The 25940-nt window shown below is 50.8% G+C and overlaps 1 protein-coding gene across 1 annotated transcript in view; it reads left to right on the top strand.

The window, feature by feature from the left end:
- Positions 1 to 541: 541 nt before the first annotated feature.
- Gfra1 (GDNF family receptor alpha 1) overlaps positions 542 to 25940 on the top strand; it is a 201844-nt gene continuing 176445 nt past the window's right edge. The window contains exons 1-4 of the mRNA XM_051146857.1: positions 542 to 698; positions 1313 to 1605; positions 2474 to 2767; positions 3927 to 4010. Coding sequence (XP_051002814.1) covers positions 1566 to 1605; positions 2474 to 2767; positions 3927 to 4010 — 418 coding nt within the window. The 5' untranslated portion in view covers positions 542 to 698; positions 1313 to 1565. The remainder of the gene's footprint in view (positions 699 to 1312; positions 1606 to 2473; positions 2768 to 3926; positions 4011 to 25940) is intronic.

The raw sequence follows: 25940 nt of genomic DNA, 5'->3' as shown, positions 1-25940 counted from the left end.
TGTTGGTCTTGGGTCCCGCCGCCACTCAGCCTGTAAGTCTGTTGTGGCTGTGGGCAGAGGACCTGCGCTTCACAGAGGAGCCGCGCTGCCGCTGCCGGGCGGGTGGCCGGAGCAGAAGCAGCCTGCGGATCCTTTAGCCAAAACTAATCTGGGCACGCTACCCTCCCACACCGCTTCCAATAACCGCTGACATCCCTAACGGGCATCGAGCAGGGGCGGGGAGGTCTGCTCGGAAATCGTCCTGGCCAACTCTGCCCTCCGAGCTGTGGCAGATTATGGCATCTTTTTTTTCCCTAGCGAGGAGAAAGTGAGGCCGGAAAGAGAAAAAGGAGGCAAGGGACACTCCTCTAAAGGATACATAAATAAACAAATAAACACTGGCTACTCGTTGCAGCTGGACGCGGGTCAGCTGGGCCCAGGTTGGTGGCGTTTAGAGTTTTCTCATTCCACTTGAGAACCCATCCCCATCGCCACCTTCCCTCCAGCTCCAGCCATCCCTTTCCATTTTCCTGGCATCCTCCAACTTTGGGGCCGGGGGGCGCTAGTGGTGCGGGGTTGCACCTGCCGGGGCGTGCAGATGCTGCGGGCCAGCTCGCTCTGCGGGGCAGTGGTGTGGATGCACAGGAGTTCGGGCGATGGGCAAGTGCGTGTGAGGCACCGACGACTAGGAAGGAGCCGAGGATGCGTGGCTGGCAGGGGTAGGGGCGCAGAAGCCAGGTTTCCGCTCCGGGCGGGATGTCAGTTTCCTCTTGCCGGACTGCCTCTGAAGAGAGAGGCTAGTCCGGGAGAGGAGGTGTCCGTGACGGAGGTAGCGAACGGCGGCCGGGATGCAGAGGGCCGGAGGCAGCGGAGCTGGAACGCTAGCGATCCAGCCAGCGAGCGGTCGGGCGGGAGCCAGGCTGGGCGGCCAACTTCCCAGAGCAGGGTCTCGGTCCAGCCGAGGTTGGTTAAAGAGAGCTTTTGGCTGCCGAGGCTCAGACTCCCGGCAGCGCCAGCTTGCTTCCGGCGCTTGCTCAGAAAGTAATGCTTATTTATTAGCTTGCGTTCAGCCTCTTGGGTTGTGCGGGATAGCCTCGGGCTTTGAACGTTGGGAACCCTAGCGGACCTCTTCATCCCCCTCGCGCCCCCAAACCGCGGGGTCCGGAGCTTCCGCAAGCCTTTAATAGAAGAACTCCTACCTCCCGCTCTCCGACCGGAGTGGGGGTAGCGCTGAGAAGTCCCCCAAGGCGGGAGCGGGGGAGGGGAGAGAGGCGGGAGCGGGGGAGGCTTTAGCGCTCTGGGTTCTCGTTTCAAAGCGCGCTCTCTCTTCCAGGTTGGGTCGGAACTGAACCCCTAAAAGCGGGTCCGCCTCCCGCCCTCGCGCCTGCCCGAAGCTGAGTCGCTGGCGGCGGTGGGCGGCAGAGCGACGGGGAGTGTCCTTTCACCTTGGATGGAGCTGAACTTTGAGTGGCCAGAGGAGCGCGGTCGCCCGGGGATCGCAGCACGCTGAGCTCTCTCTGCGAGACCCCGGTGGCGGCGGCATCTTTGGATTTTGGGGGGGCGGGGGCCAGCTGCGCGCCGGCACCATGTTCCTGGCCACTCTGTACTTCGCACTGCCACTCCTGGGTAAGTCGAGGCTGCCGCTGGCTTTCTCACGCAGAGCCTTTGGCGGGGGGGGGGGGGGTCCTTTGCAGCTGCTACTCCGGAATTGCGGCGTGGGTGCGGTGAGTGTGGGTGGAAGAAGTTTCACTAGGGGGTGAAAAGGTTCAAGACTCTCTGGGCTTGGGAAGAAGTGGCGGCGCGGTTGGTTTTATTTTGATGTGTTTAAAAAAGAACAAACCACACTAATAATACCAGTCTGGTGGGGAACCGAGGAGACCTAGACCTTCATCCGGGGGCGTTGGTCCCCTTGGAAGTCGCAAGGAGCTCGCTGAGACGCTCCGGCAGGTGGAGTGTGGTCGAATACCACTGGGGTCGGGAAGAGAGCAAACTTGGAATGGAAAACTTTTCCGGGAATAAGGTCTCTGCGCACCCGCGGGGCAGACTGTGCCGCTCGCCCGCCTGTCGCCCAGCGTGCGGCGCGTGCCAAGCGCCCTACCGCGCTGTTCCGCTGAAGGCCATTGTGCCTCCTAGCCGGCTGGGAGACTCTCCAGCTCTGGGTGTCCGGGGAGGCCGGGCAGCAGCCAGCGGTTCAGGATTGCTTCTGCTTTGGGGCTCTGAGGGCCGCGCCGGATCCTCAGCAAATCCTGCAAAGGCGGCTGGGGGAAGCTGTTGCTACCTTCCTTGTTGGGCCAGGGAGGGGCGCGATGGCGGGAGTTCCAGAGGTGGGAAAATGGTTTCTCAGAAGAGGGGTAGACCAGCTTCCTACCTAGTCCGCCCCTCACAGTGATGGAGGAGTTCTCATGCCCTAGGCTCGCGTCCGCTCGCTCCTCGCCTTTCCCGCAGGGTTCCCACTAGTCTGCCGCCCTTACGTGTTCTTCCATTCACCCTGTAGATTTGCTGCTTTCGGCTGAGGTGAGTGGTGGGGACCGCCTGGATTGCGTGAAAGCCAGTGATCAGTGTCTGAAGGAACAGAGCTGCAGCACCAAGTACCGCACGCTCAGGCAGTGCGTGGCGGGCAAGGAAACCAACTTCAGCCTGACATCGGGCCTCGAGGCCAAGGATGAGTGCCGCAGCGCCATGGAGGCCCTGAAGCAGAAGTCTCTCTACAACTGCCGCTGCAAGCGGGGCATGAAGAAAGAGAAGAATTGTCTGCGCATCTACTGGAGCATGTACCAGAGCCTGCAGGGTATGCACCAACCGCCCCTACCGGCAGCGTGCCCCCCAGGCCGTGTTCCACTCCCAACCTCAGTCCAGTCGGTACTGGGGCTAAGCCGGCTGATCTCATCTGCCCCCCCCCCCCCCCCCCCCCCCCCCGCTTCTCCCAGCTGCGGAATCAGGACCTTTCATTGGCCCCTAGGGACAGCAGCAGCTGGTGTTTGCTGCAGCTGAGCAGTATTGTTGGATCTGATTGTTGGAAAATCCACGAGTGAGGGTGTGTGTGGGGGCGCCCCTGGGACCCTATTGACCTTCCTGAAACCTAGGCAGATCATAAGAGTGGGGGACCCCCTCAAACGCTACCTAAGGAACCCAGTTCTCAGGTGGCCTAAGGCATTCACTGGCCAGTAATCATACAAAGGCTTGCTTTGCTTTCCTCCTTTCTTCCCTCATGACACGAGATCAAGAAGAATTGCAGAGCCAGTGAACGCTGCTCTGTCTTCACCCCCAGTTCAAAGATACACGCGTGAAAACCCATTTGTCATCTTAGATTAGTTGACTTTTAAACCAGCTGTGGAGGTTCAGCCATGGTTAGCACATAAGGAGAGGTCACACCTGCCATCCCAGTGGGACTCAGGGAGTCTGTGAGTGGACCACCTGTGTTCGGTACCTTCATTCTTCACCCAGAGTCACTGAACACTTTTAACACAGAGGCTTGGACCGTCAGCTGCCACTTCCAAAATCTGTTCGTGAAAACCTGTTTTTAGAGATGGTTTTATGAATAGCCAGTGGTCCTACTGGCAGGCCACTTTGCCTTGGTTGGGGGAGCTAGCAGAAATAGGGGCCTCTCCTGGGGTCACATTTCTTTCATTGGTTCCCGGAGACCAGCAAAGTTGTGACGTCACCAGCTCTTTCCTCTCAGATTTCAATTCCTTTGCAAAGAGTGGGAGAGTTTTCTGGCAAGCTGGGGCTGGGTTTGCTCCAGTGAGGCACCCTGGGAAGACCAAGGACAACAGAAGCAGAGGAATAAGAAAGAGGTTATGATATCCCCAAACATGTGTGAAGTCTGTGAGAGCTTCAGCGTCTTTTGGTACACAATCATGACATGATCAGGGTTCTGACTGAGCAGTGGAACGCTGAAATATATCCCTGTTTCCCAGAGCTCAGCCTAATCTTCCTGTCATTTCTAGGAAATGACCTACTGGAAGATTCTCCGTATGAGCCGGTTAACAGCAGGTTGTCAGATATATTCCGGGCAGTTCCATTCATATCAGGTAAGCTGATTTATACTTGCACTACAATGCCTTTGCTGGCCTGAATCTGTTGGCTTGCCTTCTGTTGAGCTTTGTGCTGCATAGGACGGCAGCAGTGGTGGGCTGTTTGTGGGAAATCGGACATAGGGTAACTGTAGTGAGTGGTGGGATGCCTGGCAGTGCCTATGTGAGTGAGGAGTACTTCTCAATGAAGTGATATGGTGTGGTGGTTTGGAAGAGCCTGGAGGGAGGTGACTGAGTTGATTAAAATAAATAAATAAAATATGATTGGCCAGCTCTTGGGCCAAGGGAAAACCGCTTCCAGTCTATAGATGGCAATCATATTCTTGCTGCTGCACACACTACACGGTGCCTCTGTGGGAAGAGGATCTGCTCTCATGGAGCCACTGTCTTCAGGGAACAGTGGGGATGACCTTAAACTGTTGAGGAATTGTGGGCAGACTAACTTGTTGCCTTTGATTTAAAAGCTGACGCTCTGCCGTGCCTTCACATTGTCTTCGCTTTCCTGTTTTGTCCTGAGCGAGTATGTGCACTTCTGGGAGCCTATGTTTCTGCCCCGATTGCTCTTTAACATGGAGTCTCATTGACCTTGGCTGGTTTGGGCTCTCTTTGCAATTCTGCATTTGGTTTGGAAATGAGCTGAAGTTTTAAGAATTAAGATTTTTCCCCCCATAGCATCTGCATTCAGACAGCCCACATACAATAGGCAAGGCAGTAATTTCTCTTAATGAAATACAGATTCCAGATGGATGCTGTCTTTATTTATTTACAGTTAGGACGTTTTCTCAAGTACGTATAACCACAGAAACATTACACATGCCTTAGTGGTAAAACATGATGTAGTGTTGGGTCTGGTTCTGTGAGGTGATGGCTGGTCGATGAGAGTGTTCCAGTATTTTGGATGCCTTGGGCTTGTATGGAGAAAAGCACAGAACCAAGGGAGCGTGTACATAGTGGCATCGTGCTAGTGTGTTGTACCTGCACTCGCTGGCCAGATACCCATTGGACACCTATTGTGTTCTCACTGTTGTGGCTCTGGCTGCAAGCCAGCTATCATCCCCGTCCTCAGAGGCAGCTGTTGTTATTTACTGAGCCCTTAGCATATGCCAAGCGGTATGTCAGCGGCCCCTCATCTAAGTCTCACTCTGTAAGGATGAGCAGATTGAGGCCGAGGGATGGTGGGAAACTGGCCTGGGATCACAGAGTTGATAAAGGCAAGAAGAAGAATCCAAAGCCAGAGTTGTCTGATTGTGAAGTGTTTGTTGTGTTTCTTTGACCTGTTGGACGTTGGAATCTCAGGTTGCATCCAAACCTATCTAATCAGAATCTGCATTTTAGCAGGAGCCATCTGGACTGGTCCCCATGGATACACGAAGCTTGAGATGCACTTCTTTTTTTCCCTCGTTTTTAAAATTAATTTTTTTTTTACATACACACTTATATTATTGCACACATATACAATAAACTACCTACAGCAAGAAGAACCACAAAACAATCAGCAATTTATGTTACATTCATAGTGTTTTGGCTGTTTGTATTTGGCAATCTTGAAGAAAACATCTTTCCTATCTTGGTGGGTCTAAAATTCTGAATGTAAATCAATATCTATCGTATCTCATCTCTATCAACTTAAAACATCTATCTAGACCTAAAAACACCTTAACCCCTAAACAACTAAGCTTAATTGCAAGACTAAACTATCTGATCTTCAACCCCATCAGAGACTTGAGAAGGAATAAAAATTAATTGCCTGAGGAGACAGAAAGTGCAGGTTGAGATGCACTTCTATACACGATTTTCTCTTTGGTCTTTTGGATTAGAGGAAAACACACACACACACACACACACACACACACACACACACACACACTCACTCTCTCCCCCTCCCCCTCTCTCTCCCCTACCCTGTGTGTGTGTGTGTGTGTGTGTGTGTGTGTGTGTGTGTGAGAGAGAGAGAGAGAGAGAGAGAGAGAGAGAGAGAGAGAGAGAGAGAGAGTGTGTGTGTGTGTGTGTGTGTGTGTGTGTGTTTGGAGCAACACATGAGGCTACAAGTTGGTATCTGAGACCTTCATGTTCTCTTGCATTTTCTGGTAATTTCTACTCTAAATCTTGACTGTTTTTCTTTGGCTTAAGCAGTGAGAGAGAGAGAGAGAGAGAGTGAGAGAGATGCATGAATGGTGTGATTTCAAGGAAGCAGCTGTGGAGGGGCTAAGATGGGGTGTAACTGATGAGTACCGGGGACTGACCTCTGACCTCCTTTGTGCTTCTTACCTGCTGCCTGCCATGAAAGCATCACTTCCTTCTGATGGCTGGAAGGGTGTGACCCACCGTATAAATACGGGCCATTTTGATTCAATCTCAGAATGGCAGTGAGCTGTGTGTGGAGCTTTGCACAGACTCTTCTCCCTTGCTGCGTCATTCGTCTCTCCTTGGTATATAATGAGGCAATTGGAGTACGTCGCCTCCAGTTCTCCAGTCTGTGGTTCTGAAGGAAGACTGGGGTCACCTCCAAAATTCCTTTACCATACCACCTTTAAACAGCAAGGCCATTCTGGGGTACCACTGACCTGTCTGAATTCTCTTGATGAGTATCAGAAAAATCTTCTCTATTGGCCAAGTTTCTCTTATTCATTTATTGGATAAATGGACTGAGTCAGGTCTGTTTTCACAGCAGACAGGATCCTGAGTATGTGAGGCCTGCCCTGCCAAGCACCTAAGACTCCTAGTGAATTCCTCAGAGGCAGGAAGGCTTCCTTTAGCGCTTGCATTTGGTATCCCGAGAGCATTGGGCTTAGGTTCATAGCCCCAGAGAGCTTTTGTGTTCCTTAAGTGCGTATGGTAAAGCCAAATGGAGCCTTGAGGGGTTTGGAGTCACTGAATTTGCCACATTAGTCAGTATGGCCTCTGTCCGATGGGTAATGGAGAGACAAGATGATAAACCCAGCCCCTCGCTGCTGGATTCGAGTTTGTGGAGTGTCTGTCTGGGTTGGGCTCATCTGTGAGGACACCAGGACAGCAGGACAGCTGACTCCTACATACGAAGTAGCCATGAGGACCCGGTGTTTGGATGACTTGTCAGGTGTGCATGGAAAACAAGTGAGAGCAGAGTCTTCCCACTGACACGTTTGGAAGTCTGGCCATGATGCTGGCTCAGCATGGGAGTGCTTGCGGTATGAACTTGGGGTCCCCAGCACCCACACAAAAGCTCAGCTCAGTGGTGTACATCTGTAACCCCAGCACTGAGGACCAGCAGGCCGAGACAGACACATCCTAGGGGCCAACCAACAAGCTTCAAGTCCAGTGAGAGACTCTGTCTCAACAAAATAAGGTAGAGAGAGTTATAGGAAGGTAGGCAACATGGACCTCTGGCCTCTACACATACACACACATACATGGCAGAGTGCATCTGTACACACAGAAGCATCCCTGGCCCCCTATAGGACACGTGTGTTTCCATTTTCGTTGGCGTTCAAACCCAAAGCTGTGTTGCTAACCTGATGAAAGGCCCTGTGCCTTGTCAGGAGCAAGGAACAGCAATAAAACACAATCTGAAACTGCTCTCTCTTGAATGGAGCTGCTGGTCCAGGCCGGTGTTTCCGTGGACAGTCAGCAGTCCTACACTTGTGGAAAATCTGTTTGCCAGAGCCTCTGGTCTCTAAGCCATGCAAAGGGCCTGGAGGAGATATCTTCACTGTGGACTCTGCCGATGTGATTTCCAAGGGTCTAGGGCCTGAATTATACAAAGGAGAAAATGAGCGAGTGTGAGGGAAAGTTGGAGCAGGTGTGGGACATGAAGAGGGTGGGGCTGTGCGCACACTTGGAGAGCCAGGCTCCGTCATAGAGTATGGCATCTCCTCTCTTGGCCTCAGACCTCTCTGCCTGTTAACTTCTGATCTGCTTCCTGTTTTCGTCACAAAAGTTTAATCAACAGCAATAACTAGACAGGAACACCGAAGGATGGTGAACCTGCTGCCATTTTTCCCCCGCTTTGGCTCTCCAGAAGAGAACAATGCCTGGAGACAGTTTGAAAGTCCAGTGGGAGCCAAGAGAAGCTTGAGAGTGGTGGCTCTGAGGGAGGAGATGGAGGAGATGAGCCCCTCTGGGCCAGAAAAGGGAGCCGCAAGGCTGCAAGTATTAATTGGGAGCTTGCACTTTAGGAAGCACCAGGAGTTGCCAGGCTTTTCTCATGGAGAACCAACGTGGATAGTGTAAGGAAGTCAAGTGGAGGTGTCTTAGAACTGGGACCTCCTGCGATGACTAGGTAAGAGACGGAGAACCCAGACTGCATCTCTGCTGCCCCTTCACAGACAGAACCCCCCTGTGAGTGTCTTAGACCATTCCAGAAGCGCCATGATTTTGACTTTGGTGCCAGGGTCATTGAGAATGGTTTTATATGGGAGTAGGATGCGCCCAGGCTCTCTTCAGTCTGATTTCTGGACACGGCTGTGCATCATTAGCTTTGCCTGCTATTGTCTTTACACCCCTCCCCCACTTTAAAAAAAAAACTATTACAAACTCTGCCCATTGGAGAAGAGCCTGTGACGTCATCTGTGGTTCGCAGGAGAGCCTCAGCACTGCTTCACTCTTAGTTCTGTAGGCTGCGGGTCCTTCCTGTTTATTCAGCTCTTGATTTAATTAAATTGTCATTTAAAATTTCATATGTTGGTGTCTGTGTGTGTGTTTGGGCACACACATATGGGTGCCCAAGGAAGCCAGAGGAGGATCTTGGAGCTTTTGGAGCTGGAGTTACAGGGCTTGTGAGCCACCGGTGTGGGTGCTGAGGACCAGCCTCTGGTGCTCTGTGGCAGGCGTCCACACTCTTATGCTCTGATCCATCTCCCCCGCCCCTTGCCCAGCTCCTGAAAGCAACCTCTAATGGTGCCAGATGCCTTATTTCGGAGCTCCACCCAGTAGCTCCGTGCTACTGGTTCTGAGCTGAGTCGGCCCCCAGCAGGAGGCCCTTTGTAGCCTTGTCTTACTGCCTGCCCTGTTTCCGTTCAGGCTCCATCAGTCACACCCTCCCCTGTGTATTTTACCTGCATTCGCCCTCTTGGGCCTTCGCTCGTGGCCTTGCTGGTTCAGAAGCATCTAAGAGTGTTCCAAGACTGCGGTCACATTTCATCTCTGACAGTCTTGCTGCGCTCCCCAGACAGGCCCTTCCCACTGGACTCCTCCTGTTTTCCTGTGCTTGTCCGTTTATGATCCCTGTTCATCACAGCTCATCAGGAGGATATTCATGTGTCTGTCTTTCCCAGTGAAGTCAGCGACTGCGTGTTACATTCTGTGTCTACTCAGCACCCAGCAGCCATTATGGTCCAGACATTTCTATTGGCCACAGGTGCCTGACTGATGGAGCAGTGTTCTTAGCGCTCTAGGCCAACCTTCCACTTACAGGTAACGCCCTTGCAGAGAGGTAAGTTGATGGGCCAGGGCCTCTCTGCTTGAGGTGGCCAGGGCACTGCCATGTGTGTGTGGGGGGGGGACAGGCAGCCTCTTTTTGCTGCATGCTTTGGATACGCCTTACCTGTTTGAGGGACCTCGGCTACCTGCTATGTGGATGGCTCAGAGCCATCTCTCCTACTCCTGCATTGTCCAGGCTCTAAAACAGTCTTTTCAGCTGAATTCTGGATGGGACCATCTCCTTGTTCCCTGTTACTGCAAATGTAGCATGGCCAAAAGGATTCCCACTGTCTCTCCCCGTTACCTCCCTGGACCCTCTCTCCCCGAGCCTCTCATCTTACATGGTGGTGTTATTGGGTGTCCAGTTTGTTACACAATACACTTTGGGTGCTCCCCAGCCTTCTGCTACCCACACTCCATCAGCAGGACCAAGATCCAGGCCCCGAGGAGACAAGAGACAGCCATCTGCTCCCTGAGTTCCTGTCTTGTCTTTTACATGAACTTTGAGTAGGCCTTGACACTGGCCATCTTGGGTCTGGTTTCTGTCAGCATCCTCTGCCCTCTCCATGGCCAAGCACCTTGTTGGCATGCTGGCAGCACGTGCCTGCTTTCAACCTTACTTCACGGATTCCGTGGCCCATCTGTCTCCCCTCATCCACTGTCATAGACAAGGCACAGCGACTGTCTAGTCTTCTGTGAGTGCTCAGGTGGCTCTGCCCAGGGGCCACCCTTACCTCACAAAAGTGCTAGAGGAAGGGACACCTGCCCAGCTGACTCCTGCCTCCACCCACAGCTCGACTACCTTGCTTATAAAATCGGGGTGACAGCATCTACTTTATAGGTTTTTGTGGGTTAAGAGTGCTTTTATGTAAAGTGTTGAGTGAGCATAGTCCTTGGCAAATCTTCCTCACTCTGGACTCACTGCTGGGCCTTTCAGCTGCAGTCTCCTTTCTGACTCCGAGCCTGGCTTCTTTTCCATACATAGGCATATTCCCTAATCCAGGGACTGACCCTCAGCGACATCGATGATAACTCTGTCTCTATCTTAAAGGCTCCGGAGAGCAGCCTTGCCTCTCAGTGGCAGGCATGCCTGTGGCTTGCTGGCCCTCTCAGAAGGTTCTGCTCAGGGCTCTGTGGTAGGTGGTGGGTGTGTGGCGATCACCAGGGAGGGAGCTCTTCCTCAACGGAAAAGAACTCTTGAGGTCAGCTTTCACCCTATAAATCTTCCCAGCACCCCGCAGCAGAAGAATCACTGCGCCCTGCAAAGGACATGTCTTAGACAGGGTAGAGACTTCTGCCTCCGCTAGGTACACTCCTGGTTCACTTTCACAGACCACTACTTTTGGGTTTTATTCTCTCTCTTTCCTGCCCCCGAGGCAGGCCACTTTTTTATTGTATTAACAATGTCAAATTACAAGCAGCTTCAGATAGAAAAGATAGCCAACCTAAGGAATTCTACTAACAGAAGCCTTTTAGGGTCTTTGAACAAGTAAACACTTGCGTAAAAACACATGCATGCTTTTTTTTTTTTTTAGTTTTAGTTTTTACCTACTTGCTCATTACCTGCCTGATGCCTTGAGGAAGCTGTCTGTGTCACCGGCCGTGTCCCACAGGTGACGTCGTGTTATTTACATTAAATGTGAGCCTCGATAAGCTTTCTGAATAAAGCATTAGGACATCAAAGTGTCTGAGTCTTTACGGCAGAGGCCTAGGTGCCCTAGTGAAGCCTGGCAAGGTGGGGACAGTCAGGTAGATTGCATAGAGTGCTGGAGGTCCTGCTTTAGAAAGGGGATAAAACATCTGAGTGACAGGTAATTGCATGAGCTGAAGATTGTAACAAGGCACAGAATTATTTATAGCCAATATGTCTGCCCTCATTCCTTCTCCTTAGTCTCCTGAAGTATTTCTTTCTGTCGTCGCTTTTTTTTTGTTGTTGAGGTTTGTTCTTTCCAAAGGACACCCCAAACCTTGTTTTTGTGTTGTCTGAAACACATTTCTGAATTCTGAGAGAAGGTACCAAGTTGAACAGATTTTTTTTTTTTTTTTGTCAAGGAGTGCTATAGTCCAGGGTTAGGAACCTGCTGGCTTAACTGCTGAGGAGCCGGGGACCTTGGGCCAGCGTCCACCTTTCCTGGAGGCCGTGGACGGCGAGAAGGTAATGGGTCAGGTTGGCCTTTAACAGACCTGGGCTCTTTCTTAAAGAGTCTGTGTGTTCAATCATAAACTTTCATGGGCCTTGCCCTCTTCGTTTCTAACATTTTCCTCATACCAAAGAAACTGTTGGTCTTGACACACACACTGAAACACACACATGTGTGTGCGTGTGCGCGCGCGCATACACAAACACGTTGTAAACTGTGATTTAGCCAATTAGATAAATGTATACAGAGAGAATGATGGGGAATATAAGAAAAGGGAAAGAGGGAAATGAGAGTAGGAAAGAGCAAATGGAACCGAAGTGGGTTGGCAGGCAGAACACAAACTGTAGGGTTACAGTGAAACAAGTGAAACCACCACAAGGGTCGTGTTTGTTTGAGGGACAGGGATGGACAGAGGTGCCCGGGCAGGACTTTTGGAGGTCACTGTAGTCCAGCCCTGTTATTTTATTGATAAGAAAGCTGAGAGCTTCATAAATTTGAGGGACAGTGGGACATAAATTGTCAAGGACAATGATGACAGGCAAAATTAGGTGTGTGCTTGTTTTGAAGTTGCCAGTTGAAGCTCTCCAGACCGTGGCATTTCCCTTCCTCCTTTCAGTTGTCCTTGACCTGTGTTGGCCTCTGGTCCCTTCTGGCTCTCTTGGAGGAGGGCGGGCACTGCAGCAGGACTTCAGACTTCTGCTAGGATGGAGCTGGCCCCTGATTCGGAGCAAGGGTTAGGTGATAAGAGTCCTGGCAGCAGACACCGGTGGCTGCAATGTTGATTTTCACCTCTTGTCCCTATTCAGAATTTATGGTAAGGAAAGAAATTATGTGTTGCTTTAAGCCCTCCCAGCCCCCAGGTTAAAAAAAAGAAAAACAACAAAAATCAAAACTTAATCTTTCATGTGTTTTTTTTTTTTTTTTTTTTTTTTTGTTAAAGAAGCTAACCACTTCCTGTAATTTAGAGACTCAACTAGCTGGGTGGAAATGAATGGGTAATTTGCATAAGGGGCTAATTTATTATGTCCCATGGGCATTTCTTTCATCTCTCCTTCCATTCTAATTAACGTTCTAAGGGGGTCTATCACCATATCAGAAATTAGGGGTGAAAGCACCCATTGTTAACCTTCCTGATGATTTCTCGTCTTCTCTGATCTTTTAACCATTTCTCTTCATGCCCAGGGTTTCATTTAGGACTGCAGAGTCCTTGGGGAGACTTCTTGAGGTGTGCTCTTTCATGATCTTGCACATCCCGGGAGAGCTTGCTTTTCCCTCTCCAGAGGGACTTGAGATGCATAACATACAGGCTTCTGGGGTGGGGGTGAGCTGCCTTGCACACAAGCCCTCTGAAAGCGATAGAAACATGCTCACACTGCGTACATACCACATGAGGATTTGGGCACATTTGTGTATCTATCTGCTCTGGGGTGTACACTTACAGCGTGTGCGTGTGCAACTTTGGACATCTACCTCATCAATCATTTTGCCTCAAAAAGATCTTCCTTGACATGTGCTCAGATGGTCCTGGCTGTGACAAAGGCAGAGGCAGCTGTGTGTGACACAGCTGAGGAAGGGGAAGGGAACGGGCAATTTCTTTGAAAATCAATTGTAATTTACTCTTGCTAAATTGGCGAAGGTCTGCCCTGTCCAGGCATTAGCATATGACAGACTTTTAATCATTTGGTCAACTGGCCTATTTTTGGTCAATCCGTGGTTCCATCTGGGACTCTTGACATCTTAAGCCCATGTCGCTTAGATTTGCTCCCTGTTTAAAGAAGGGAGTGAGCAAGGAGGGGCCTCTCAGAGGGAAGTCACTGCTGTGTGCCTTTTTTACTGAGCCGCCCACATATATGTATAATTTGCCTTTGTGCCCCAGCTCGTTAAAGGGCAGATACTTTGCCTCCTCATTTTTGAGGGGGACATTTGGGCTCAGAGAGGTTGAGCAGTACTCTTGGGGCTGCACAGCTCCAGCCTGGGAAAGCTCACATTTTGTTGCCAAGACTCCAGACCTAGACTCCTCCCTCCCGAGGAGATTCTTAGTCCCTTTTATTTCCGCTTCCTCTTCCCTCTACATCAGGACACTGTTTGACAAAGGGCCTTTAAAGTTGAAATATAAGCCAGTATCTGTTATTTTAATATTTGGCCTCGTGTTCTGATGGGTTCTTAATTGAGACCCGGAATCCAGAACACGCACGCTATTAAAACCATTCCAGCGGAACTGCAGAAATATTAACCGAAGAAAGCAATCTCTGCGTTCTGTCTTTCTCCGTTTCTGCGTGAGGCGGGAAGGTTTCTAAAGTAGAGCAGAGTGCCTGGGGCCAGTTTTTGTCATGTTGCCATATAAATAGCATTACACAGTGGTAAAGAAAGGAACACACAGTTGAGCCCCACTTTCAGGTGACCCAGTATGCTGTTCATTTGTCTTCCGCCACGCTGGCACCCTTCCTTTTACGTCCCAGCAGATAGCCCAGGAAGCACCACACCCCTGTCGGTTCTCCTACCCTCTGCACACTGTCATTTTACCAACACTTAATAACGAATGAAAATCAGTATTGATTGCATTGTTCGTAGGAGCAGACCAGCAGGCCTCCTAAAGCTCATGTTTATGAAATGGCGCATTGATCCTTGCTCTATGCGTTTCACATAAACCCTCAGTGAAGCCAATGCCAGGAGACCGCACGATCCTGGGGTGCGGGGGTCCCTGGTCTTTTCAGGGCTCAGGAATGGCCAGCGGCATCTCAGTGGGAAAGAGTGACTACACTGAAACCCTTGAGCACACCCCAGATAGAAGTGAGCGACCTCACTATGGCCACGCAAGGGAAGTACGGCCAGTAATTAGGACAGAAGTGAGGCACAGTGGTGAGGCATTTTGCATGAATCTTCTTCTTCTTTTTTTTTTTTCAAGACAGGGTCTCTCTGTGTAGCCTTGGCTGTCTTGGACTCGCTTTGTAGACCAGGCTGTCCTCGAACTCACAGCAATCCACCCACCTCGCCTTCCTGAGTGCTGGGATTAAAGGCGTGCGCCACCAAGCCCGGCATGAATCCTCTTGAGGAGTAGGAAGTTGGCCCCACTTGGTGGATATGGTAACTGAGACCCATGTCAAGCCACCATAGGACATACACCTCAGTTGTGGCAGGGGGTGGAAAGACAGCTCCGTGAGTGACGTGCTTGCTGCTCAGACATGAAGAGCGAAGTCCCCATCTTTGGAACCCAAGCAAAATGCAGGTGGTGGACATGGCGGCCCACATGCAATTCCAGCCATAGATGGCTGAGGGTCTCCAGAGCAAGCTCACTTACAGTGTGAGCCACATGAGTGAGTTGTAGGCTTAAAGAGAGACTCCGCCTCAATGAACAGGGGTGATGTTTGACATCAGCCTCAGACCTGCATGCTCGTGCACTTACATGTGCGTGCACACACCGCACAGAGACATGAAAGTGGGAAAATAAAAACAAGACAAAACTAAGCTGTGGCAGAGCCAGCCTTCTTGCATGTGAAGTTAGCGCCAGGGTTCATGTGGTGCCATCCGTTTACACGTTTTTACACGTGTGCACTGTATGTGTCACATGAGAGTTCTGTATACAACCCGTGTGAAGGACTGGTAGATAATTTTTACTGAGAGGTGCACATTTAGTGTCTGTTCTATATGCCACACACGCATGTGATACATGTGGCACGTATAATCACATAGTGTACCCATTGTATATAATGGCATATGTTACATATGTCACGTGACACATGCTATAAATGTCACGCATACCACATGCTGAGGTTGAATGGCATGTATTGTATGCTACATATATTTGTTTTAGAGTGAGGGAAATGGATTAGTTTTGGGGTTTTTATTTTTCAGTTTCTCAGGGTGATAGGATCTTATTCCTGTCATATTCATTCACAGATATCAGGGGTGGGGATCTTAGTGGCCTTGGGTTCAGCTGTCCCTTTCCCGTCTTCTGAGAACTCACATGCTCTCTCTCCTTTTTAATAATATGAGGAAAATCATGTATGGCGAATGAGTGGCTAACCCATGTAATCCATGGGTGTGATGCCTCCTGGCCACTCCTGCTCACCCTTTCTTAGGTCTGTATGTATCTCTCCCATCCCCTTTCATCCTCCATTTTCTTTCATACTCACGACACCTTAGGGTCCCAGTGTATAGTGGCTAGCATGGCTGCCTTCCGTGCTTCTGACTTTTGGGCTGGTGTTGTATCCCCCCAGAGCTGAGCCAAGACTGTACTGCCATGGGGTTCGCAACTGTCTATTGCAGTCTGGTGGGCTCTTCAGTAAGTACAAGCCTGGGTACTGTGCCCTGGCCTCTTGGAGAATCTCTTAATCACCACCGTTTGTGGTGGGCCCTATAAACCCCTTCCACACCCATAGCTGTTGCTTAGGCCAGACTTGTGGGGGCTCAGGGCCAACTGGCAGAGCTGCTACGAGTCTGTGCTTTCCATGGCTGGGTTATGCTTAGGAGACGATGTTTTGCAGTCTAAAGGGGGCCTTTGAGTTGGGATTTTGTGAGGTGAACAGGAGTTTAATAAGTAGAGATGTTTGGGGAGGCCATTCAGGTGAGGACCAGCGCAGACAAGGACACAGCGAGTCTGGGGTACTGATAACAGGCTAGTTCTTATGCTGAGAGCACCAGGCCTGAGGCATGGTGGGAGGAGACTGGGTAGAAAGACACGTGTACTTGTCCTGTCCCAAAACCAGGATGAGGCGACAGCTTCCGTATTCAGCATTGCTGCCACTTCTAGTCTGAACCGTATGATGTGGCCTTTTTTTTTTTTTTCTTCTCCAGCTCAGTATGTTGGAGTTGCAGACATTTCATGTGTCTCAACAATATAGTTTTGTGTCATAAAAGCAGCATAGGGATCTGTGTGCCTCCCGGCTAGAGATGACGTAAGGCTTGCCATGGGACTGTCCCTCATCCGAAGTTCTTCCCAGACAGGTGAGCGAGAAGGTCAAGTGTGTGTGCCATGCTTCTGCCTCAGCTTCTGGTGGAGGCAGAGCAGGCACAGGCCAGGTTTGCGCTGCTTCTCACTGACCTGTGTGACCTCGGGGAGGGGGGCAGGGTGTGTTCAAGAATATGGGTGCCCATGGTACTCAGGGGCATGCAGAGGGGCAGAGTCACCAGAGTGGGCAAAGCTGTCTCTACCTCCCTGGGTGGTCCCGGGAATACCGTGGGGCAGACAGATGGCTGCGGGAATGGAAGCAGGATGTGGAGCAGTCGGGAGCCAGACTGTGGTGGAATTCAGGAGGCACTTCAGCCGGGAGGCCGAGGTGACGTCTGGCAGTTATTCTGTGGAGCCCCAAAGACATTGCATGGTATGGCTCATAAAAAGAAACGTCTGCTGGTGGCCTCTGAGAGTGTGTATAGTCCTGACCCCGCTGGAGCAGAGGGTTCGCACCTGTTTTCCTGTGGTACCCCACTGCAGCCTCAGCACTGCCTCCGTGGGCTCAGGATGTGCCTCTGCTTCCTTGCCTGGAGACAGTTGCTCAGACATGGCTGTTGGTACTCAGGCCAGCAGCACCATCCTGCAGGACAGAGATGGTGCTGGCAAACTTGTCTGCAGACTTTCGGTCTCCCAAAGAAATGGGGCATCCATGGATGGGTGTTCTCATTTCTTTTCTATTCACTGTTTTTCTGTCTCTGGCATTTTATGTACAAACCTCAGCTGGCTGTTTTCCGGGCACTCCTTAACTGAACTTGGGACACTTTGCAAGAATGTCTGAGTAAGAACCCCAATGTTCTTGATGCAGGACTTTGGGTGGATGGCGTGGCACACCCACCGACCCCAAGACAGGATGAAGAGGGTGGACTATGTGGAGTTCACCCTTTCCCACCCTGCTTCAGTGCACAGGAGCCTCCCAAGCTCTCTCTGGTGTGGTGATGCTGTTGCTTTAATGGCCCTCTAGAGTCGGGGGTGGGGGGGTAGGTGGTGCTGGCCTTAGCTCTGACTGGGGCCTAGAAGGAAGATACCCAGAGCCTGCAGCATCTCGCCACATGGGATCCACCAAGAAGACATGTGCGGTCCTTCACAGGGTGGATGTGGAGGCAGGGTGGGACGGGCTGGGGGTGGCGGGAGGCCTTGATGATTATATTAGAAGGTGATGCAGCACAGTGGTGTGCAGAGAGCTTGCACACCTGGTTTGACTTCTGCATCCCTGCTGTGGGGGCACAAGTAGACGGTTCTGTCCGTTAATGGGGCAGCAGCAGTATCCAGTTCACACAAGGTGCTGCAGGTAACAGAGCCTGCTTAGTGTGCTCTGGCATTGCGGAGCAGCTAAGGAAGCAGGAAGCCAGCAACTGCTAATGTTGTTCAGGTTGTTTTTTAGTCAACTTGACACAAACTGGAGTGGGAAGAAGAAATGTCAGCTGGGAAAATGTCCTCATCAGATTGGTCATAGGCAAGTCTGTGTCTGTGTATGTGTGTGTGTGTGGGGGTATTTTCTTCACTGATAATTACTGTGAGATGGCCCAGCCCGCTGTGGGTGGTGCGAACCCTGGGTAGGTCTTCCTGGGAGCTATTAGAAGGTAATTGAACATAAGCCTGGAGAGCAAGGCAGTAAGAGCTGTTCCTCCATGGCCTCAGCTCCCGTTTGTTTCTGCCCTGGCTTCTCTCTGTGATGATGAACACTTAACAGGGAATGTAGTCCCCTTCCTTTGCAGGTTGCTTTTGGTTGTGGTGTTTATCATAGCAGCAGGACAGCCGTTCTTTTTCTGTGCCTTCTACCCCTTCATCCTCTTACCTCAGTTTGTTAGCATGAAATGGGGATAGATGGGTTGAATTAAAAAAAAAAAAGACAGACAGACAGACAGACAAGAGAAAGAAAAGACACTGTGCTGGAACCTAAAGTCGAGTGCACTTTTAAAAATGCAATGTCTACTCACAAAATAGTAGGAGTCCATTATTTCCAGAATCTTCTGTGGGCCAGATGTTGCGCAAATTGATGGGGAGGGAGGTGGTGATGAGTGATAGGGCAAAGTAGGGTGAGGTGGCCTGGGGTGGGGTAAGGGAGAAGAGAGGCAGAAAACACAATAAGGTTTTGGAAAGAGCATGCATATGGGGAGAGGAAGTTCTGGCAAGCCAGGGCATCTTAGTGGGAGAGGAAAGGGTTTACCCAGCACGGAAAACTCACAGTAGATACGTGAGTGAGCCCAGTGCAAAACGGATGTGAGCATGGTGAAAAGGCTGTTTCCCCTCCCCCACTATGCTGGAGAAGGTTTTTGAAAACGTAGTGTTTGCAAACAGCACAGACGCAGTCTATGCATTGTTTGCTATTAGTAGTGGAAGGTTGGCTGGCTCTGGGTGGTTTTTCATTCTTGTCTTCCAAATTGTAATTTTAAAAGATGAGGCATTTCATTTTCAAGAGTTTCCTTTGTCTGAAATAAATTATTCATTTCTCCCCAGTTTCAGAAACAATGAACATAATACTTAATGCACCACAATTAAGCGGGTGTAGCTTTGTATAAAAAAAAAAAATATGTTCCCTGCATTTGGGTGGCAGGCAGTGCAGGCATCCTATATCTTGTCGACATTTGTTCCTCCACAGAAGAACATAAAGTCAGACACACAGAAATGTGTTTTCTTCTCTTGTGCTGGAGGAGGGGTAACTTTAGACCCCTGCAGCCTTCTTTTTGACATCCCACAGCTGTTGGTGGCTGGGTCGCTGGAGAGAAAGTGGTTTTAGAGGGGCTGTATTGTGCATGGGGTCAGGTGAGGGTCAGAACTCCTGGCCACTTGTTTCAGTCTCCTTTGTCTGGGTGGAGATCCTTCTAGAATCCTGGGTGTGACTTCTTTTGGAGGCTGGAGGCAGCTTCTCTTGAATGCAGGCTGTCTGATCACATGGGTGTTTCTAAGTGCCAGCCTCTGGAGTTACCCAGGCTGTGACAAGACGACTCCTGAAAAAGCTTGCTAGCAACAAAGGTGCTCACTTCCATGGAAATCTTCCAGCTTGAAGGTTGGGCTGCGGTGTTTCCTGGACAATGTTTGGGGTGCCTTCTATTCAGGGTCCAGCCCTGAGGTCTTAGTCAAAGCTGGCTCTGGTTGTCAGTGGGCAACCACCAAGGTAATTTGACTGTGACATGTCTGCTGCGTACCCGTAAATAAGATGCAAGGGGCTGTTTTGTGGGATCTTCATTAAAGCCCTGAGTACTGGCCTGGAGTTGGGACAGTCATCACATTGTAAAACCAGACAACCAGTGACCCTTGCACACATAGCCAGCTGGTAAGCAGCTCCTGAATTCCAGCCAAGTTTGACTAACAGTAAGAACTTGACTGCTTTCTGCCTTTCTGATTGTTTTGTAAGAACAGAAACAGCTGAATTCAAGATGGATTCTCAGCTTCCTCTGGTCTAAGTACCCTCTTTATATTTGAGCAGGAAAAAAAAAATTTTATCTTTTATTTGTAGAGAGCTTAAGGAATAGAGCCCTGGGGGTGGCCAGTGGACTTAGGTGGCCCCTGACTTTGACCTTGGCTCTGGCTAGTGCCTTCTGTGACTGCCCAGAACTCTCTGGATCTTTGCTGCCACCCTGAACCTGCAGTTTTTGAGGACCCCTGGGAATCAGTGGATAAGTTCTTTGATGTCTGTGAGCACTCAATTTGAGGTGTCCATCCAGCTGCCTCCTAGATACTTCCAGCAGGGTAACCAGATACCTGTCTCATGGTGAATGGGGATGTTGGGGGCATGGCTGTCGCTTAGCCTGGGGCAAATGGAAGAGGCATATTAGATCTTGGAAAGATGTCATTGTGTGCCGGGGACCAGCATTGTCCTGAAAAGAAGATGGGCTTGTAGCCACATCAGGGTTTGCCTTCTGACTTTACTAACCTGTCCTTAGGACGTCTCCTCTGCGTTCATGGCCTGGAGAGAACCTGTTACTCAGAGGCGTGAATGCTGAGTCCGTTCTGGGAGGCTTCATGTTCAAGGGCATCACTCCCCGTGAAGGAGACTCATCGTGGTGAAAAGTTCTCACAGATGTTTCTGTCGCTCAGGAGGGGCTTTGTCTCCTGCCTGCCCTTGCAGCTTGCCTGGGTGGAGAAGGCAAAGGTGGTGCATCTCAGGCCTCCCGGATGCTTTTCAGAGAAACCGCTGCGAAGTTGTGCCTGCTCCAATTTGCCTGTAAAGCAAAGTGGCCCACTGTGTAGTAGATGTCAGTTTTACACCTTACTCGTTGCAGTCTGTCAGGGAGTAGGGGTGACATGGTCACACGCTAATCACTGGTCTGCTGTCCCCGCATCCTTCAGCATGAAAAGGAGTAGGCACAGATAGAGACAGCCGTTGGATATGGCTCTTGGTAAGGACTTGGCTGACCAAACTGTGAGCCTGAAGAGTGAGGGAAAGCAAGTGGGTGTGGGTTCCCAGGAAAGAGAGGTACCTGAGCTGAGGGTTGAACTTGCTTGTTAGGAACAGAATGTAAAAGCGGAGTGTTTGTTAGGTGCTCCAGCATAGGCCCTAAGTGCCCGGCAAATATTTACCATAGATGTACACTACAAAGTTAAATGTTTAGAAGGTTCTAAAATAGAAAAATTTGCTCTCAGGGTTTTATGTTTCATAACTGTGAGCAATAAGAAAATAACTAAGGGCCTACAGTACTCCAAGGAGCTCCTCACAGCCCAGAGTGACAGTGGCACTGTCCCAGTGCCTCACTGTCCCAGGGGTAGGTCTGTGACACTCATCTCCCACGCCACGCTGCTTGGCTGAGGATGATGCTGCAGCTGATGCTTTCCGCGGGGGGGGGGGGGGGGGGGGGGGGAGCTCTCTGGTTCTGACCCACTGTGCGCTCATCGGTGCCTTCTTAAGGTTGTTGAGAGTCCAGCTCATGGGAAGATGTTCTAATGCCTCAGAACCTACACGTTACGCATGGCCCTGGGAACACCAGTGTGGGCAAGACGTGACAATTACACTTCAGCGGGGGGGGGGGGGGGGGGGGGGCACAGCATGGTTAAATCAAGTGTGCTCTGATGGCAGCTAGCTCCTTAATAGAAAAGCAGACTGACGTGGTGGTAACTGGAGGGCAGAGAGCAGCCTGCTCCGTAGGGAAGCCAAGAAGAGGCTTACTGAGGAGGGGACTTAGGGCTGAGATTTTGAGTGACAAAGTACTGGCCATTCCGCGTACCAGTTAGAGACCACAGTTGGCAGAGCTGTAGGCCTTGTGGCCAAATAAGCCACTGTTGGTTGGTTTTGTGCTGGCAGTGATGTCTACCCTGGAAAGAGGGGGAAACTTGGAGCCAGGCCACCATCGGCTTTCAGTAGAGTCCACAGGGATATTGGAAAACCAGGCCTGGGCACCGAGTTAGGCCCTGGAGATTCATAGAAAGTCTCTATGGTTGTGTCTCACCACTCTGAACTTGAAATTGTCTTAGAGGTTGTGTGTGAATGTCACTGGGTTGGGCGTATCTACGTGTCCCCGGGCCATTCTGGGAGAACACTTGGGAAGTGTCACTCGCTCTTGAAGGAGCATACTTTACCATAGCGCTCTTCTCTAGCCCGCCCTGCTTCCTGCTTCTCAGATACTTCCAGTGCCCAGATCGCGGTGTCCGCAGAAGCAGCCCCATCGGACACTGTGCCCCCCTGTTCATCGGACACTGTGCCCCCCTGTTCATCGGACACTGTGCCCCCCTGTTCATCTGACACTGTGCCCTTCACTAGAACGATGTTGTTTTGAAGGAAGGGCCTCATCTGCCGTGTCCCTTGATTCCTTCCTAGTTGAAGAAAACTGCACCACAGGCAGCAGTGTGTACTCGTGGGTGAGCAAATGAGAGAATAAGTACAGCGAGTGTGAGCCACGTGGATGCACACAAACCTCCGAGGAGTGGTTCAGGACTGTGGCCTCATTGGGTGCCCAGCACCTGGGTGAGCCAGGACAAGTATACATAGTCATCCTGCCATGCAGGAAGGGGTTTCTCTTAGGAGGAATCTTGGGTAATGAAGAATTTATTTGTTATTAGCCCCCCTTTTTTTTCTGTGCCGGGCTCACCAGGAGTTGTAGAGGGTGAACTTGGTTCCCAGGTGTCCACTTGTCTGAGCACCCTTGGTTACAGAAACGTGGGACCACAACTCTCCGAGAACTTGGCTTTAGGACCTGTAAGAGGTCCACGGGTAGGCAGCTTTCTGGAAAACACGGTCGCTGAGAAGCTGACCTCTTGACTTACGGCTTTTGTATCTGTTCTTCATGTTGGAGGATGCCACTCAGAGTTCAGCAGAGCAATGTCCCCCAGAAGTTCTGTGCATTTCTGTGGGTGCAGATAGGCTAAAGTTCTCCAGAGTCTAATGGATTCTCCCCCAATATCCCGAAACAGGTACACAGTACTGCAACGGTGAGCAATGTCAGATGTGGCCCGTTCTTGGAGTTTGTTTAGCTCTAGCAGTTCAGGGGGCAATGTGAGTATACAGTGCCCACCTCCCTCCCCTGGAGAAGCAGACATTGCTAAGAGGGCCATAACAGGGAGTTGGATGGGTCAGGTGGAAAGAATGTTCCAGGAGACAAAGACTAAGAGTACATGGCATGGCCGGGTGCTGTGGCACACACCCATAACCCCAGAACTCTGGGAGGCAGAGGCAGGTAAATCTCTGTGAGATTGAGGCCAGTCTGGTCTACAGAGGAAGTGCAGGACAGCCAAGGCTATAAGAAAGAGAAGGAAGGAAGGAAGGAAGGAAGGAAGGAAGGAAGGAAGGAAGGAAGGAAGGAAAGCAGGCAGGCAGGCCTGAGGGAGCAGGAGACAGGCCAGGGTGAGATGAGTTAAGAGAAGCCATCCAGGGATGGTGGCAGCACTTAGTGGGGGGAGCTGTGGTGGCCTGCAGATGCCGCCTAGAGCTAAACCTAGGAATGCACCGTGGCAGCAACTGTCGTCATTGTCACATCTGAGAAAGGCCAACTGCACCCGTGTGGGAAAAGCAGAAGGCCTGTGTACTACTGATTTCATTCATGTCTTTTCAAAAAGAACCGCATCATTTTTACATGGGCCCTTTAGTCCTCCAGCCTCAGTTTCCTCCACAGGAGTTGTTTCCTTATCTGCCCAAGGACGTTATAGATTCATGGGCCCTTGAAAGATATGCCCTGGAGAAGAACATGAAGCAAACACTAGAGTTTTGGTCCCGTCGGGTGTGTGAGGGAAAAGATGGAGCCCAGACAGCTCAGGGCGCTGGATCCCGTCCCTTCTCAAACAGGGGCGCAGAGGAGCTTTTGGTTCAAGTGCAGACAGAGGGTGGTGAATCATTGTCCTGTCTAAATGGAAAGTCATCCCGAGGCTAGTCACCTTGTCCCCCAAGAGCACTGCTTCTTACCCACATGGCTCCAGCGGAAGGCATAAACTGTGTGCTTTGTCCCACATGCCTGGGCAAAGTCTGTGTTGCAGGCAAAGCTGTGGTCTAGAGGCCTGGGAAGCCTCAGGGACTCCAGCTCTGGTGCTGTCCTCTCCCCTGCCCTCCCCTCCCCTCCCAGGTCTCCTTCTGGCAGAAGGACCAGATCTGGAGGGACTCAGCCTGTGGGACTCGGCTCTCCCACTGCCTGAGGCTCAGGGTCTTGTGTCAGATACATATAATGTTGCAAGGATCCCAGGTACCCAGCACCCACAGTGAGCAGATGTGATCGTTTTCTTCTTAACGTCTTGAAAAGAATCGCTGTAGGAGCAATTGAGCTATCCCTCAAGTGTCACTGAATAATTGATGAAGAGCCTTTTCTCAGCCAGACATGGTGGGGCTACAGTTTGCCCACACAGGGCCTACCTGTATTCTGACTAGGGGACACACATCCTAATTAAGGACAGAGAAGGTCAGGGTAGACTAACAGGACAGGTACTGGTTTGTTGTTGTTATTGGTATGATATTTTAATTGTGTGTGGGAGTATGTGCCTGTCTGTGCGAGTGTGCACATGAGTGCTGGAGTCTGAGGAGAGGAGAGGAGAGGTGTTGAATCCCCTGGGGCTGGAATTATGGTCAGCCGTAAGTGCTCCACACAGGCGGGGTACCTTCTGGGACCCAATTTGTTCCTTCAGAAGAACTGCAGGTGCGCTTAACCGCTGAGCCATCTCTCCAGCCTCAGTGGCTACTGTTTTAAAGCGAATCACACGCCATGTGAGGTTTGGTAAAGAATGTTTGAATCTGGGGAGGTAGCCTGGGCCCAGGCTGAGAAATGTTGAAAGGGTTCTTGTGGAGATAAAGACGGGTGACAGGACAGCCATCTGGGGAAACAGCCAGGTGGCTGCGGGGCCTTGGCAATCATGAAGGTCCACGTGTGATGGGAAGCTCCCGAAGGAACTGGGGGTTGTGGGGGGATGGGGGTGTTGGGGGTGGGGGTGGGGGTGGGAGAGGTCAGTGTCACAGCTGGATTCTTGATTTAGGGGAATCTCTTTGAAGGAGAGATAAACCTGTTTTTTGTTTCCATCACAAGTGGGGGATGGGAAAAAGGCTTGTGAGAGAGCTGGTGGTGTTTATCCCCTTAGAAGTCGAACCACCTGTGAGGGGGGAGATTGATTGTTAACCAGCTGAAAAACATACTTGAACAAATTCTGAGAGGAGATATAAATGTGAGCCAAAAACAGGAGGCGGGGCCTTTGGAGACTTGGGATAGTTTTGGCTGTTCATTGCCCCACTTTGAGACGCTCCTAGAGAGAACCGCTCGAGGGAAGGCTTCCGGGCTCCGGGCTCCGCTGTGGTTCTGGGTTCTGGTTGCTCCAGATTCCAGCAGAAGAAATCCTGCAGATTACGCCAGGAGAATTGCTCCTCAGAATGGGTATCCTTACGGTTTCATTATTGTATTCTTTAATCTTCTTTTCCTATTGTTTAGGTTAGTCGGGTTATAAGGTGAAGTACTCACGGTTAATAAGTTCATAATAAGATATATTTGCTAAGAAAATTGAGCCTACATCTCTTGACTGCAAGCAGGCAAGGAGAGGCAGAAGAAAGCAGCCTACACTCCAAACCTCCTGGAGGCTGGGTGGGCGAGGGAGGTTTGGCGTTAGGAAAGAGGAGCCCCCAGAAGTAAAGCACCCCCAGGGGAGACTGGTGAACTTTGGGCAGGGTTGAGAACATCCAGGGAGGACCTGTAGGTGCTGTTTGCTGTTTACCGGTGTACCCCACGGTGCCCTTTGCTGAGGTGGAGATGGGAGGTGTAACTTCAGCTGCACTTGGCCATGCTCACTGCAAACACCTCAGGCTCTCCTGAGTTCTGATGTTGGGGAGCTAGTGCCTGTCTGGTCTCTCTACTTTATGCCTTACCAAGAAGGTTTTCCATGAACTTTGAAAAGGGCACTTATGTTATTTCTTTGTGTCTGAAGTTGCTGTTCCTATCATGTTACTATTTTGGACCCTCTGTGAATATGGTTGTGTGAATTTCACCTACAAATGGAATGACTGACTGGGTTATGAAGTGTCCACGCCCCGTGAGACAGAAC

Source organism: Acomys russatus, chromosome 5 (genome assembly GCF_903995435.1).
Source record: "Acomys russatus chromosome 5, mAcoRus1.1, whole genome shotgun sequence".
NCBI classification, from domain to species: Eukaryota; Metazoa; Chordata; class Mammalia; order Rodentia; family Muridae; genus Acomys; species Acomys russatus.
Note: the sequence above shows the minus strand (reverse complement) of the source record. Positions and strands in the feature narration are given on the sequence as shown.